This window comes from Heliangelus exortis, chromosome 7 (genome assembly GCF_036169615.1).
Source record: "Heliangelus exortis chromosome 7, bHelExo1.hap1, whole genome shotgun sequence".
Classification (NCBI taxonomy): Eukaryota; Metazoa; Chordata; class Aves; order Apodiformes; family Trochilidae; genus Heliangelus; species Heliangelus exortis.
The window spans coordinates 650,027-665,243 of NC_092428.1; the positions used below are offsets into that span (position 1 = coordinate 650,027).

General features: G+C 62.6%; 2 protein-coding genes across 4 annotated transcripts in view; one reads left to right on the forward strand and one right to left on the reverse strand.

The window, feature by feature from the left end:
- PSD (pleckstrin and Sec7 domain containing) overlaps nucleotides 1–4,641 on the forward strand; it is a 33,350-nt gene extending 28,709 nt beyond the window's left edge. For both annotated transcript variants that reach the window (XM_071748080.1, XM_071748081.1), the window contains 6 exons: nucleotides 198–376; nucleotides 1,116–1,186; nucleotides 1,642–1,799; nucleotides 2,074–2,218; nucleotides 2,864–3,007; nucleotides 3,117–4,641. In XM_071748080.1, coding sequence (XP_071604181.1) covers nucleotides 198–376; nucleotides 1,116–1,186; nucleotides 1,642–1,799; nucleotides 2,074–2,218; nucleotides 2,864–3,007; nucleotides 3,117–3,356 — 937 coding nt within the window. In that variant the 3' untranslated portion in view covers nucleotides 3,357–4,641. The remainder of the gene's footprint in view (nucleotides 1–197; nucleotides 377–1,115; nucleotides 1,187–1,641; nucleotides 1,800–2,073; nucleotides 2,219–2,863; nucleotides 3,008–3,116) is intronic.
- On the reverse strand, nucleotides 4,538–15,059 carry NFKB2 (nuclear factor kappa B subunit 2). Of its 2 annotated transcripts, XM_071748085.1 has the most exons (25): nucleotides 14,982–15,059; nucleotides 12,153–12,353; nucleotides 11,918–12,007; nucleotides 11,185–11,229; nucleotides 10,663–10,741; nucleotides 10,169–10,209; nucleotides 9,967–10,065; nucleotides 9,574–9,725; nucleotides 9,257–9,363; nucleotides 8,970–9,128; nucleotides 8,772–8,876; nucleotides 8,569–8,654; nucleotides 8,333–8,471; nucleotides 8,137–8,256; nucleotides 7,870–8,052; nucleotides 7,593–7,734; nucleotides 7,359–7,473; nucleotides 7,036–7,243; nucleotides 6,788–6,957; nucleotides 6,569–6,671; nucleotides 6,255–6,478; nucleotides 6,045–6,114; nucleotides 5,784–5,956; nucleotides 5,331–5,442; nucleotides 4,538–5,230 (listed from the first exon to the last, which is right to left on the reverse strand). In XM_071748085.1, the coding sequence occupies exons 2-25, from the start codon at nucleotides 12,195–12,197 to the stop codon at nucleotides 5,112–5,114; spliced, it is 2,886 nt and encodes a 961-aa protein (XP_071604186.1). In that variant the 5' UTR covers nucleotides 12,198–12,353; nucleotides 14,982–15,059; the 3' UTR covers nucleotides 4,538–5,111. The 2 variants fall into 2 exon arrangements, with proteins under 2 accessions (XP_071604186.1, XP_071604188.1); XM_071748087.1 differs by lacking the exon at nucleotides 11,918–12,007.
- Between the last annotated feature and the right edge of the window lie 158 nt (nucleotides 15,060–15,217).

The window sequence follows — 15,217 nt, forward strand, 5'->3', positions numbered from 1 at the left end:
GGCAGGGGCACAGAAGCATGGCTGGGTTTGGGGTGCTCTCCAGTGGCTGTGTGAGACTGCTCAGCACGGGCTGCTTCTCCTGCTCCCCCTTGTCAGGAGCCAGACCTAAAAGTGGTGCTGGCAGGTGGGCAGCTTGGTGTTTGCCCTCCCCGTGCAAAGTGACAAACCCTTTCCCCACCCAATTCCGTGCCTGGCAGAGATGAGGAGGAGCTGAGGAAGTCCCTCTCGGAGCTGGCAGACCCCAACCCGAAGTCCATCAAGCGCATCAGCAGCTGCAGTAACCCCTTTCTGGACTTCTCCCAGGATTCCAGCATTGCCACCTACAAGCACGGACTGTTAGTGCGCAAGATCCACGCTGATCCCGACTGCAAGAAAAGTGGGTGCCTGAGTGAGGGGCACGGGGGGGCAGGGAGGGTGTGAGAATGCCCCAGAAACCCATTGGGGAGCAGGGCAGGAGTCACTATGTGATGTCTGACTCTCACATCATACCAGCCCCTAGCATTGACACCCCTGTCTGCTGCCCGTGCCCCCCTGCCCACCCACCCCCAGCAGCAGGGCTGGGAAGGGGGCAGGCAGGGAGGTGAGGTGGTCTCCCTGCAGGATGACCCTTGCCACAGGGTGGCAGGGGTGAAGGAAGGTGTCCTGTGGTGTGACAAACAATGTGCCCAGAGGGCTGCAGCTGGTAGGGCGCTGCCAGTCACGTTCACCCTTCCCACCATTAAATCCCCTCTAAGCCCTGGCCATCTAATGCTGCCTTGATCTGATTAGAGGCAGCCTCCCCCCAGCGCCAGCATCACCTGGTGGGCAGCACCACCTCCTCCTCATCCCCATCCCTGAGCAGGGAGGCAGCAGAGAGGGCGAGCAGGGGTGAGATGGGGAGCACAGGGGTGTGGGGCCCAGGAGGAGCAGGCAGCCCCCTGCAGCAGCACCATCTGCCAGCCACGGGGCCAGCACGGGCTCAGGTGTGCAGGGACAGTCCTGGCGTGCTGCCTGTCCCCGGGGTGGGTGACGTGAGCCGTGGCAGGGCTGGCTGGGGGGAGGATGGAGGGAGGGGGGTGGCTTTCTCCCGCTGGGCGCCGGGGCTGATGTCTGGGCTGCTCTCTCCTCCCTGGCAGCACCCCGAGGGAAGCGGGGCTGGAAGCCCTTCCACGCCATCCTGAAGGGGATGATTCTCTATCTGCAGAAGGTAGGCAGCACCGAGGCACTCAGGGGGGCAGAGGGATCATCTCCCAGCAGTTCCCCCCAGCAGCAGGAGAGGGGTTCCAGTGCATGGCATCCCTAAGCCTGACCTAACCACACTCAGCACCAGCTTAAGGACCCGGTGGCAGCTTTGTTCCCAGTCTCCTTGGGCTCAGACTGGGTGGTGAAAGTGCTTGCCAGCCCCAGGGGGAGTTGATATGGGTCTCCTGCAGCCACCCAGCTGTGGGGTGGTGGGGAGCAGCCACCCTGCTGTTGCCAAACCCATGCACCCACATTCTGCACCCTCTCCCTGTGGGTATAACACCAGCTGGAGGCAGAGCCAGCTTGGTGGAGGATGATGTCCAAGCCCCACCACTGCTACCACTCTCCTGCAGTCCAGTGGAGCTGGCTCATGGTGGGGTGCATCCCTCAGCTGGCTCTGAAGTGCCCTGTGGTTTGCAGGAGGAGTACAAGCCAGGGAAGGCACTGGCAGAGGAGGAGCTGAAGAATGCCATCAGCATCCACCACTCGCTGGCCACACGGGCATCTGACTACAGCAAGAGACCCAACGTCTTCTACCTCAGGACAGCTGACTGGAGGGTCTTCCTCTTCCAAGCACAGTGAGTCCCCCAGAACCACTGCTTGGGGCACAGGGTGGGATGGGGCTTGGACCCACATTGCTCTCTCCCATCCTGGCCGCTTCTGGAAGGACAGGGACCTGGTGTCATCCTTCCCAGCTCCTCTTCTTCTCACCCTGATGGGCTCTGGGTGTCCCAAGTGGCTGGTGGTATCTGGCCAGAGGCAGACCTGGCTGTCACCTGCAGGGCAGCTCTCTCTGCCCGTGACAGGGGCAGTGTCCCTTGGATCACAGTTGTGTTTTGTCCTCCCTCCCAGGAACCCCGAGCAGATGCACTCGTGGATCACGCGCATCAACGTGGTTGCAGCCATGTTCTCTGCTCCCCCTTTCCCCGCTGCCATCGGCTCCCAGAAGAAGTTCAGCCGCCCGCTGCTGCCCAGCTCCTGCACCAGGCTGTCCCAGGTGGGCCTGATGGAACTGGGACTGTGGGACAGAGCCTCCTGGGGCTGCTGGGGTCCCTGTCCCCTGCGGAGTGACACCCGCGGTGTTCGGGGATGGGGAGATGCGGAGTGAGGGGGATGCTGAGGTTGGGAGTGGGCAGGGAGGGATGGGGATGGGAGACAGGGGATGGAGTCAGACAGGGGAGGAGAACATAGTCCCTCACCACAGCTTGCACGGTCCTGCCAGGACCAGGAGCTTGAAAGGGGAGCAGCCAGGGGGATTAGCTGGCACTTGTGCGTGCCAGGGCAGTTATTCACAGAGGAAAAGGATTAAAAAAAAAAACAAACCAACAAACCAAACAACCTAGTTTTTGAGGGGATTAATTTCTTCTGCCTTAAGGCTGCAGCCAGCACCCCACGAGGCAGGAGCAGATTGCCCCCAGGAGCCTGTGCTTTTGTCTGCCATTTGAAAAAAAAAAAAAACCCACAAAACCCAAAAAGCCAACAGAAATGCAACAAAACAACAAACCCAGGAGCAGAAGCTGAGATCCTGGCTGCACTTTGGAGGGGAAAAACATGTTCTGGCCCTGACTGGTTCTTTCTGGTGGGGAGGGGGACAGAGCAGAGGGCAGAGCAGGGCTTTTGATATGGTGCCACCCTTCCCCAGGAGGAGCAGGTGAAGAGCCATGAGACCAAGTTCAAGTCGATGTCAGCAGAGCTGCTGGAGCATCGCTCCTCACTGCCCGAGAAGAAGGTGAAGGGCAAGGAGTACGAGGAGCTGAAGCAGAAGGAGGAATACCTGGAGTTTGAGGTGAGCTGGGACACCCCCTTTGCCCTCTTGTCCCCGCCCTGTGAGGGGACCCCCCCCTCTTCCATCCCCATCACCTCTCTGACCCCTCTCTGCTGCTCTGTCCCCACAGAAATCCCGCTACGGCACCTACGCCATGCTGCTGCGGGCCAAGCTCAAGGCTGGTTCCGAGGACCTGGCAGCCTTCGAGTCCACCCTCTTCGAGGCGGCCGGAGGGGAGGACGAGGGCCTGAAGAAATCCCACTCCAGCCCCTCCCTCAACGCGGAGCCCCCCAGCACGGCCACCAAAGTGAAGCGCAACGTCTCGGAGCGCGCCGGCCGCCAGCCCCCCGCACAGCCCCAGAAGGCGTGAGCAGGGGCAGCATTCCCTGCTGCAGCTCCGTTCCTGCCCCCCCTGGAGCCCGGGATGGGGCCACCAGACCCTGCATGAGCCCCTCCTTCTGCGGCAGGAGCTGGGGGGCTGAGAGCTCTTCCCCCCAGCCCATCCAGGCAGGGCTGCAGCCCCTCCGGCTCAGAGCGGGACAGTCCTTGCCGGTGGGAGCTGCCTGCACGGCTGGGACACAGCAGGACTTTGTCCAGACCCTCCTTGTGCTGTGCTTGGCTGCAGGACCCTGTCCCCCTACCCTGGGGACAACCTGTGGGGCTCCATCCTCCGGTGGTTTAAGAAAAAAAAAAAAGAAAAAAAAAAGAGAGAGACAAAAATGCAGCAAAGCGAAGGCAGCAGCCGCTTCTCCTCCAGCTCTGTCATGCCATGGGGGGACACGTGGGAAGGGGACAGCTCTGGCCTGTCCCCTCTCTTGGGGTTGGTGGCTGGAGTGCCCCTCCCCACCACCCCTGCACCCTCCCTGCTTTCTTACAACTTTTGAACAGTTTTTTGTGATACGGTTTTGCACTTTTTAGTACCAGATTGAGCTGACCACCAGGGAGGGGTTTTCTGTTTGGTTTTTTTTTCTGGGGATGGGGGGTGGGGGGGTGGGGGATATTTTTGATGCTTTTTGGGAACTGTTTGAAAAAAGCAAAAACAAACAAACAAAAAACCACAAACCCAGCCATGTCCTGTAGGCACTCTGGAAGGGGGGGGAGGAGGTTTTTAGGTGGACTCGGGGAGCCCCAGCTCCTCCTGCCCCTGCAGCAAACTGAGCACGGGCTCCTGTGTGTGACCCTTGGGAGAGAGACAGCCCCACAGCCACCAGCACCAAGGAGGCACCCTTGGGGTGCCAGCACCCACTGCTCCACTTGTGGCTGAGCCATTGGTGCTTCACGGGCCCCTCTGCACCTCCTGGGTGTGAGCAGGACCAGCGGGGTGGTGACCCCCTGAAGGCAGAGCTGGCTGGGGCCCCCCCACAGTCTGTGGGGACACAGTTCTGGTGGAGGGTGGATGCAGGAATTCCCCAGGGTGTCTGGGGACAGGAAAAGGGCTGCAGGGAGGGGCTGTCTCACACACACACACACACACTCACACACACACACACACACTCACACTCACACTCTTCTCAGCTGCCTGGGACCCCCCCGGATAGTTTCAGCACTGACTTTGCGAATGTGTCAAACTTTTTATTCTGCTCTTTTGAGTCTATTGCAAAAAAAAAAAAAAGAAAAAAAAAAAAAAAAGAAAACAAAACAAAACAAAAAAACCACCAAAAACAAATAAACAAAACCAACCCCAAACCAACAACCCACCCTTGCCCCAGGCGGCTTTGGGGGGCAGGGGAGGGGGGGAGAAAAAACATTTGTACAGCTTTGTCTCTTCTCAGTTAATGAAGTAAAAACTTGCTCTTCACTTCTTGTGTGCACTGTGGTTTCTCCCCCACAGCTGGGGTCAGCCCCAGCACAGAGGGAGGGATGCTGAGGAGGGCCCGGGGCTGCCTCCTTGCTGCTGGCCTCCGGGCTAGTGCCCCCCCCAGCCCCCCCCCTCCACTCGGGGCTGGGGCTGGAGAGAGGTGGGCAAAGGCAAAGGGAATCCGTGTCCCTTTATTCAGAATTAAATAAGAGCAGAGAGGGGCAGGAGCCAGCTGCATCCCACTCCCCCGAGTCCAGGCAGCTGGGCCCTAAGTCTGGAAGGCACTTGGGTGGGCAGGGCAGGGTGGGGGTCGGTGCAGCCCCCCCCTCAGTGCACCTGTGGCTGCTGGCTGTGGGGCAGCTCGCCCCCCGGCTTCAGGGCCAGCGTGGTGGGCACCTGCCCCTCCTCCACCGACTGGCTGCCGTAGGCACTGTCTTCCTTCAGCTCTGCAAAGCAAGGCCCAGGTGCTGTCAGCAGGGGGGACCCTGGGGGGGTTGGGGTCAGCAGGGACACCCTCACCCTCCCCAAACCCCCCTCTCCCTCTACCTGTGCTCTGCAGCTTCTCCAGCGCCTCGGTTTTGTGGAGCATCCTGACGGCGTTGCGCAGCCCCATGGAGTCCAGTGCCTCCAGCAGCCCCCCCAGGCTGCCCCCCGCCAGCTGTGGGGAGCAGGGTTCATAGAGTCATGGAATGGGTGGGGTTGGAAGGGACCTTAAAGATCATCAAGATCCAACCCCCCCTGCATGGGCAGGGACACCTCCCACTACACCAGGTTGCCTCCATGCCCCATCCAACCTGACCTTGGACACTTCCAGGGAGTGGGACCCTCAAATGCAGTGCATCTGAGTGCACCACCCTCAAATTAAAGAATTTCTTCCCAATGTCCAACCTAAATCTCCCCTCTTCGACTTCGAAACCATTTCTCCTTGTCCTCCCACTACAGGGCTGGCCACCAGAGGGGCAGAGAGGGGAGACAGGGACACCCCCTCTGGGCACTGACCTCATAACTGCGCAGGAGGCTGAGGCTGGGTGAGGGGGTGGCCTTGTAGGTCTCCACCAGGCTGCAGAGCCCCAGGCGTTTGGCCAGCTCGATCCAGTCCGACCCACTGCAGTCTTGGTTCAGCAGCTGCTCCAGCCCCTGCAGTGCCTCAGTGTCCAGCGACAGGACCTTCCCTGCAGGGAGAGAGGTGCCCCCATCATCTGCTGCCCACGCCGGGAGGGTCCTGCACGGGGGCTGCTCGGGGGGAGAGGGGCTGCTGACCTGACTGGGGGGCAACGGGCAGCTCAGCCTCGGGACCCTGCTGGGATGCCTGCAGCAGGATCTCCCGCACCTGCAGACGTGCAGGGACATCAGCATCCCCCAAATAACCATCCAACAACCCCCCTGGCTCCCCCTGGCACGAGGGAGCAGCTCCCGGAGCCGTGTCCCATCCCTCCAGGAACACTCCCGGGGCTCTGACCCCACACACACCTTCTGGCTCCGCGTCAGGTCCAGGGGCACGTGGCAGCGGCGCTGCCGGTGCTCTGCCTGCCCCTGGGCAGGGGGCTGGGGGTCACTGCCAGGCTCCATGGCCACGGGTGATCCCCCCAGCTCCATTGCCACCTCCTGCTCCTCACGGTCGGTGTCCGTGTCGCTGCTGGCCTCCGAGGAGGATGGGCTGATGGGCTCGTCGTTCTCACACAGCACGTCTGCCCCTGTCGGGGAAGGGTGGACTGAGCCCCCCGGCAGGGCAGGGCAGGGGGGGCTGCTCCCTGGGGGCTGCAGGGTTAGGGTCAGCACCTTACCGGCTTTGAGGAGCAGTTTGGTGAGGGTGGGGGAGCCCAGCCCAGCAGCCAGGTGCAGGGGGGTGTTCCCAGCGAAGGTCCGGCTGTTGACATCTGCTCCCAGCTGCAGATAACAGCACAAAGCCGTGAGGATGGGCTGCCTGCTCTCCTCCTGGGGCTCATCGCAGGGCATTCCCACCCCATCCCATCCCACAACAGCATCCCACCTCCTCCTCGTACCTTCTTCACCAGATGGGTGGCCATGTTGAGGTTCTCCATCTCCACGGCCAGATGAAGCGGGGTCCTCCCTCCCTGCCTCTCCACCGCGTTCACATCCGCTCCCTTCCTCACCAGCAGCTCCAGGCAGGACAAGCTCTTTGCCTTCACAGCCAAGTGCACGGGCAGAAGCCCTGCAGCAGGGGCAGAGGATCAGCAACCCCCTGGCAGCCCAGCCCACAAACACACCATGGCCTTCCTGCCCCACTCACCGTGGAAATTGGGCAGGCGGAGCAGGTAGGGAGCAGAGGAGCCCAGGTGTGACAGCAGTGTCCTCAGCACCTCCTCGTCCCCAGCCTGCAGGGCCAGGTGCAGCAGGGAATTCCCGTAGCGATCCAGCAAGGTGGGGTCAGCGTGGGCTTGCAGCAGGAGCTGGACCACTTGGGGCTGCTTGGTGATGACCGCCAGGTGCAGTGGTGTCTATGGGACAGCAGCAACCCCTCAGCTGCACCCCGGGAGCTGCACCACCCCCTGCTCAGCCCCACGGAGCCAGCCCCGGGCAGAGGAGGGATGGCTGTCCCGGGAAGCCAGGTACCTGCTGCAGGTTGTTGGAGATGTTGATGATCTGCTGGCTGGGGATGCTGGTGATGACCTCGATCAGCTGCTTGATCACAGCTGTCTGCTCGTGGATAACAGCGAGGTGCAAAGGGCTGTGGAGAGAGGAGAGACAGTCCCTGGCTCTGGGTCCTCTCTTTCAGTGCCCCACAGTGGCTCTGGGGGCCAACAAATCTTCCTGACACCCCCCCCCCCAAACCACCCGTGTGCTCACGTGTCCCCGTTCTCGTCCTGTGTTGCAGCCAGGTGCCTCTGGACAGCCAGCAGCACGCGGGGGTCAGTGGTCACCGAGTAGTCCAGCAGGGCGTGGGCATTGCCATGTGCCAGTGCCAGCATCCACAGCTGGCAGAGCTGGGCTGGGGACAGGGCAAGATGTCACCTCCAGGGCCACCAGCCCCATCCACCCACCCTGGGTGCGGAGGAGATCAGCCCCCCCCAAAGGTCCCAGACCCTTGTCCCCCCTCCCGAGCAGTGTCCCCAGCTTGGCTCACCGTGCTGCTGCAGCTCCTTGCAGTTTGTGCTCTCTGGGGGGCTCTGCCCCTCACTCCCAGACCCCTCTGTCTCGGGGCCCTTCATCTGGACACCCCCCTGGTAGCCCCCCACGGGGTGGGGGCCGGGTGAGTAGATGCTGTTGTAGGCCAGCCCGGGGGAGTAGGGGAAGCTGAGGCTGCCACCTGAGGAGCAAGGGGGACGGGTGAGGCTGGAGGGGAGCAGGGAGCCCATCCGAGCTGGGAGAGGGAAGAGGAGTCCCCACTCACCTCCTCCAGAGCCAAAGCCTCCAGCCCCCCCACCGGCACCTCCCATGTGTGAGCCCCCTCCAAAGTGCTGGGGAAACTGAGGCAGGACTTTCTTGCGCTTCCTCTCCACCTCTTCCTTATCTGTGGGGAGAGAGCAGGGTGAGGGGCAGACCTGGGGGTAGGGGGCACACCAGCCTGCCTGGGGCGGGGGTCTCACCTTCCACCACGGGGTAGTAGGTGAACTGCTTGGGGTCACTCACATCTCCCCCCCGCTTCCGCTTCAGCTGCAGGAAGACGGTGACGGGACGGTCGATCTTGGGCTTGTAGTAGGGGGGAGTGCGGAAGACGATGGCATACTGGGGGCAGGAGAGAGGGACGTGGGGCTCTGCTCCTCCCCGGAGCCAGGGATGGGGCTCCCCCACCCCAAAGAGCACCCGCCCACCTCCCCTCTACCTGCTTGTGCACGTCGGTGGGGGAGAAGTCCCCAAAAGCCTGCCAGCCGTTCTCATCGTCCTCGTAGAAACGCACCTCGATATCATCTGGGCAGAGAAGGGGCACCTGGCACCTCCTGTCTGGGGACACCTGGGGACAGGGGCCCCGGGTATCACCTGCCACAGCCCCTCTGGAAGGTTCTGGCTGGAGGGAATGGCTTTTACCTTTCTGCACCTTGTCACACAGCAAGTAGACCTCGTCCCCTCCTCGCACGGAGCCGGCCGTCTTGTCCATCCGGGAGATCTTCAGGTTGGAAGCTCCGGGGGACTCTGCGGGGCGAGGAGGAGTTGGGAGACGCCGTGGCAGAGGGAGCATCCCTCACCTCCTCACCCTGCTCCTCCCTGGGCCCTCCCCACACTCACTGCTGTCGTGGATGGGGTCGGAGATGACGGGCTGGAGGGCCAGGGTGAAGTTCCCGCTGCTGTCCCGGAGGTAGGCGGTGAAGCGCAACCGCACGATGCTCAGGTCCATCACCTTCTTCAGCTCCTTCGCCTCCAGCTCGATCTCACGCAGCTCCACTTCTGCCAGAGCAGGGAAAAACAACACCAGGCTTGGCGAGGGGATGGGGCTCCTTGTCTGTTCCTCCCGGCCCCCCACGTGCCACCCCACAGGGCTCCGAGTGCCACCCAGCCCCCTGGGCCACCCTCACCCGTCAGATGATGGCTCCTGTTGCGCATCTTCTGCTGCTTCAGCTTCTCCTTCATGATCTCCATCATGTTCTTCTTGGTGACGTGGAGCACACCCAGGTTGCTGAACCTGCAGGAGAAGAGGTGTTCCACTGGGATCTGGGAGGACCAGGGCTGGGAGCAGCTGGTCCAGGGGACACAGGGGCTGCCGTGGCCAGGAAGGGAGCTCCGATGCTCTAATCCCCCTCTTCTCTCCACCCTGAAAAGCTTCAGCCAGCCAGCCCCCCTCCAGCCACCACCCCACATGGACAAAAGGCCACCCCAGGTCTCATGCACATACTGAGCTGTCATGTCCTTGGGTCCCACAATGGCCACGCAGTTGCCAGCCTCGTTGCACTGCTTGCCCACCAGGCTGTGGGCGTGCACGCGGGGAGGGTCACTGTGTGTCACCAGGTCCACCTCGATCCGGGCCATCCCATTGTAGTTGCAGATCTGCAGGGAGAAAGGAGATGGGAGTCAGGGACAATACCCCAGGAATCTGCAGGACCTTCCCCAAACCCAACTTCTCCTCCCCACAGCCCCCCTACACACACACCTCCTGCTGCAGCCCTCCCGCACCAGGAGACGCTCAAGGCTTCGTGTACACGTCACACCCTTCCTTCCAGGCACCTCTTGGTGCCCGTGCACAGCAGCTGAGGGTGTTTCCCTGTCCCCTGCCCAGGGCAGTGCTCACCTTGACCGTGGGATAGGTCTTGCGCCCCTTCTCGCTGGATGCTCCGGGCAGCCCCCCGTGGGAAGGGCCCTCACAGCCGTACCGAAACCGGAACCCCCGCTGCAGGGCAAAGAGAGGGGCACGGCCAAGGGTAGCCCAAACCTGGCCCCACGCAAGCACAGGGTGACAGCTACACCTGCCCTTACCCAGGTGACATCCTTACCTGCTTCGGCTGCTCGATGATGACGAGGTAGGGACCTTCCACTGGAGAGCAGAGAGGAGAGAAATGTGGGGTAACCAAAGCAGGGGTGAGAAACACAGGATAAACCAAAGTGTGTGCTCCCAGTAAGGATGCTGGAGGTATGGGGATGGTGCTGAAGGTGAGGTGACCCCTGTGGGCTCCCCTGTGGGGCTGCTGTCAGAGCCCAGCCAGGAGCAGCAGGGAGAGGGCAGGGCCAGAGGATGCTCTGGCACTGGAGGAGCAGGAAGGCCCTTGGGGACCCATCATAGCCCAACCTCAGGTCCCCAGTAGGCTAGGCAGCACAGCCAGACCGAAGGAGTCCCCATCTTGGTGGCATGGGGCAGGGATTCCCAGCCAGCCCACAGTGGGGACACAGCCCGTGGGGCTGCTGGGAACCATGAGGCATGACTCAGTCTGATGGAAAACCCCCCTGCAGCCCGGGACCCCCAGGAGGGCACAGCCACGAGGATCCTTACCTGTCTCCATCAAGGGCTCCTTCTGCTCCACCATGTGGGGACCGAAATTGAAGTCATCGTAGTCAAGCCCATCCAGGCACTGGGAGGGAAGCCGAGTGTGATGGGTGTGCTGGGGCTGAGACCCCCGACTGCCTTGGGGCACAGGCACAGTCCCCATCCCCACCCTGGGAGGGGGGAAGCAGTCTGGCACAGACCCCCAGTGACCACCTTGAAGGGGGTGGGGGGCCCCCTCACCCCTTCTGGGGAAGCAAGGCAGGCAGGTGCAGACCCTCTCTTTGCCCACCCCCATGTCCCACCCTGGAGGCTGGCACCGACCCCCCTTATTTCCCACCCTAGGGGTGGACGCAGACCCCCCCCACCTCCCACACCGGTGGCACCTTCAGACCCCTCATTGCCCACCCCGGGGGCACCCGCAGACCCCGACTCCCACCCCGCCCGGGGTCAGCCGCTGCCCCCAGCCCAGCCGTGGGGCCGGGGTCAGACAGAACCGCTCCGGTCCGCTCCGCTCCGTCCAACACTCACGGGCTGAAACTGCTCGTCCATGTCTGCGCGGGGCCGGCCGCCGGGCTGCGGGGAGAGCGCGGGGGTGACTTGGGGACCGGCGGGGGCAGGAAGGCACCGCCGCTCCGGAAAGTCCCTAGAAACCCCGCCGAGCCGGGAAATGACGGGACACCGCGTCACCCACCGCCCCGCCCCGCAACGGGGAACGGCTCGGCACGGCCCCGCAGCTCCCAGCGGCCCGGCTGCCCGCGGGAGGTTCGGTCCGCTTGGCTGTCCCGGGGGCGGTGGGACAGGCTGTCACTGCTCGGAGTTTATGGGCTTGGGGCGGGCTGGAAATCCCGGCGGCTGCTGCCCGCCCGCCGCCTCCCTCGGCTGCTCTCGCTCCGATTTCCCCACCCCGGGAGCACCGAGGGGGTTTTGTCCCCGCTGTCCCCAGCCGCCTGCCCCGCTCCGGGCAGCATTCCCGCCGACCCGGTGTCACCGCGGAGCATCAGGGCTGAACCCCCTCCGGCACACTGCCGAAAAACCCCGCGGCAGCCCCCGGGGTCTCACGGGTCCCCAGCCAGCATCATCCCGCTGTGATGATGCAGCTCTCCTCCAAGCTCCCCTGGACCCAAAACAGCCCCACGGTGCTGTCCCAAAACCCGGTGGCATCTCCAGGATGCTGCAGACCAAAGCAGGCACATGGCACCCCCTTGCCAGGCCCCCAGAGGTTCTGCCCTCCTGCTCCCCCCGTGCCTCGGTTTCCACTTACACAGCAACCCCTGCATCCTTCCTGCGGAGCTGGCCTGAGAGAGACATTTGCCATCCGTGTTCCCATTCCCTCTTTCCCGCTAGGAAGCAGCTGGTTTCAAAGCAGGAGCATCAGCAACCTCCTGGGAAGCATCTCCCGCAGCCCTGGCTGGCGGTGCTGCCCACTCCCCATCGACCCCACTGAGGAACCCGGGCCCCTTCCCCCCCACCCAGAGTGCTCACAGCCTCCTACTCACCGGGGAGGAAGAGGATGGTCTCAGCAATCCATCCAGCCCCAGCATGGCCACGGGGACTGCTGGCTACCACAGCCCTGGCGCTGACCCAGGTCAAGGTCTGCCCGACCACAGGAAACCACCAGAGACTTCCAGCAAAGGGTCAGGATCAGAGCAGAGCCTCCAGGAACACTCTCGTGCTCCACATTTCTTCTCCTCACTAAGCTATGGGGGGGAAAAAAAAAAAAAAAAGAAAGAAAGAAAGAAAAAAAAGATAAAAACCCCACACACCGCAGCACGGTGTCTGAGTCCCTCATACCATGAATTTCTGAATCAGTAGTTGCTGCAGGTCCCGTTCAGGGGATTTTGGGTGTGTGGGAGAAGAGGGGAAGGAAGGGGATTGTTCAACCTGCGCGTGACTCATATTCTTCAGAAGATGAAAAGCACCTTTTCAGGGAGATTTTTCCAGCTACTCAAGTCTTCCAAAGGGGCTGCCCTGGGCCCCCAAGCCTGAGGTTTTCCCCACCCAAGCCCTGGCAACCCCTGCCCACCCTGCCTGTGGGATTTACACTGGGATGAAAGGTCCAAGAATCCTGCAGTTGCAGTGGGGTTGCAAGGAGGGAAAAAGTGGAGATCCAGCAGCACACAGACAAGGGGGACCTTCCTCCTGCTGTTCTGCAGGGGCTTCCAAAAGCCTGGAAGCACAGACTCGAGCCCTCGATGACCTGTGGGGAGCCTCACCCTGCCACCATCCAGCCACCTCATCTGCTGGCACAGGCTTCCCAGAGAGGTGAGGAAAGGGGAGTCCAGGCCCAAAGACACTGGAGAACAGTCTTGTGCCCCTTGACCAGAAAAGCTCCTCTTCCCCTGTGTAATCAGCCCCATCCCCTCTGGAGGGGTTTTCACAGCTCAGTCAGCACTGCCCCGGACACTTCCACTTGTTGCAGCAAACAGGATGACTGAGGGGCACCGTGGGGTCGTGCCTGCCTCTCCCCAGCCCCTGCAGCTCTGGCTGGGGAGGCTGTGGCCCTGCACCTTGCTCACTGAACCCAGCTGGAGCACTGTCACACGCTTCCTTGTTCCTGGAAGAGCAACTCTTGGGGCAAGTGCTGCAGCTGTGCCTTTTGGACCTCCAGGTTTCCCCTGGGAGTGTCACACACTCAGCTTTTGTCCCCCTCACATCCCAGGAGGGGAACCACCTCCCCCTCCTGCCAGCAGTACCATCCTCTGCTCCGTGGTACCCACCACACCTAACCTGGAGCCTGGGCTTCCACAACCACCACAGCCCCACTTTACTGACCCTTCCCTATCTTCAGACCTTCCTGGGGCTCAGGATCAATTCTCCAGGGATTGCTGGGGTGCAGGGGAAGGAGCAGTTCCAGCTCCCTGCCCCAGCACAGCCTCCCTGTGCCAGCCAGACTGCTTCAATCACGGGCCAGCTGCTGGCAAGCAGTGTGAGTTAGAGCCATTCTTCCATGCCTGCAGCTCCTTGAACGTGACCCACTAATGCAGGTGCTATTTTCCTTCCTCCCGTGACAGCCAGATGACTCGAAGAGCTGATGCCCTGCAGGCCAGAGGGAAAGGTCTGTCTGTCTGTTTAGCAGCCAGGGAAAAGGCTGCTCCAGGAGGCAGCATGAGTGCTGCTCTGCTCTGCTCCCAACTGCCCTGCTGCACAGCTGACATCTTCCAGCCACCCAGCTGGCTGCTTATTCCCTGCGTGTTTTGTTTCCCAGGGGCCTGGTCCTGCCTGGAAATGAGGGATCTGAATACCTGACCTGGCTTTCTCCACATATCCCGTGCTCTGCTCCATCCCGGGAATCCCAACAGGTACTGACTGGCAAGAGGCTGCCTCCTGCACAGCATTCACAGGGACTTTGTTCTGAGACCCTTCCTGCAAACCCCCAAAAAAGGGACCCTTCTTGACCTGTGTGCATGACAGAGAGAAATCCCTTCTCCCTAAAAAGCGACCAAGGCAGCCCCTCCCCTCACACCAAAGCCATTCAGAGCTCTCTGCATACAACGCCCCGGGTCCCATTGTGGCTAACGAGTCGGTTTTGGCAAACCCCAGCCACCCACTGATCTTCTGGCTTTCTCCTCTAGGGCCTGTGCACCTCCTGCTTTGCTGTTCAGTTACCAACCCTCGGCTCCAGTTTGCAGATCCGTACGCCCTCAGAAACCCCCTCCCGGTGCCCGCCGGGGCTCTGCTGTCTCACTCTCCTCGTTTCCCCTCTGCCTGTGGTATCACTGCCCCCCGGAGCACTGGCAGCTCCCTTTGGGGCAGAGCCAGCCCCGGGGGGTGCAGCCCTGCGCAGGGGCAGGCGGGGAGGAGCAGCGGAGGGAGAGCAGTGGGACGGGGCAGTTCTGTAACCGGCAACACGGAAACAGGAAAATCAGCGATTTCCCCGCTGGCAGCGACGCGGGGGTCAGCACGGCCGCCAGGATTTGCTTTCTCCTCCCCTCGCCAAGGCCGAAGATCTCTCTCCAGCCTCTATCTCCCCAGCATCCCCTCTCCCAGCCAGCCCCAGAGCCAGCTGCGAGCATGGGACGGGCAGCTCTGGCGCTGAGGAAACCTCTGGACCAGTCCAGCTCCCTTTCCACGGGGAATCTGGATCCCTTGGCACCCACCACCCCAGCGCCCACATGGCGAGAGCAGAGGGGCTCAGCCGCCGGGCTCAGCATCCCCCAGGTGTTCGCCCCGAGCGGGGCTGAGCACAGGGCGCTTCGGGCTCTCCCCACTGATGCTGACAGCCCTGCCCTCTGCTCGGCCCCGGGGAACCGGACCCCCCCCCCCCCCCGGAGCCATCCCCCGGCCCGGCCCGGTCCGACTGCACCCCCAGGCCCGGCTCCGCTTACCTTCAGCCCCAGTGCCGCCGCTTCGCCCCGACCGCGGCCCCGGGAAAGTCCCGGCCCAGCTCCGCCTCCCGGGGCTTCCCGGGACCGGCCCTGTCCCGCCCGGGACTGAGTCGAGGAAGGGGGGGAGGAACGGGGACTCCCCCGACGGGACGGGCTCTCCAGGCTGCTGCACCCCGGGGGACAGCGATCCCGGGCCGTGAGCCTGGTACCACCACACGGAACCGAGCTCCGGGAAC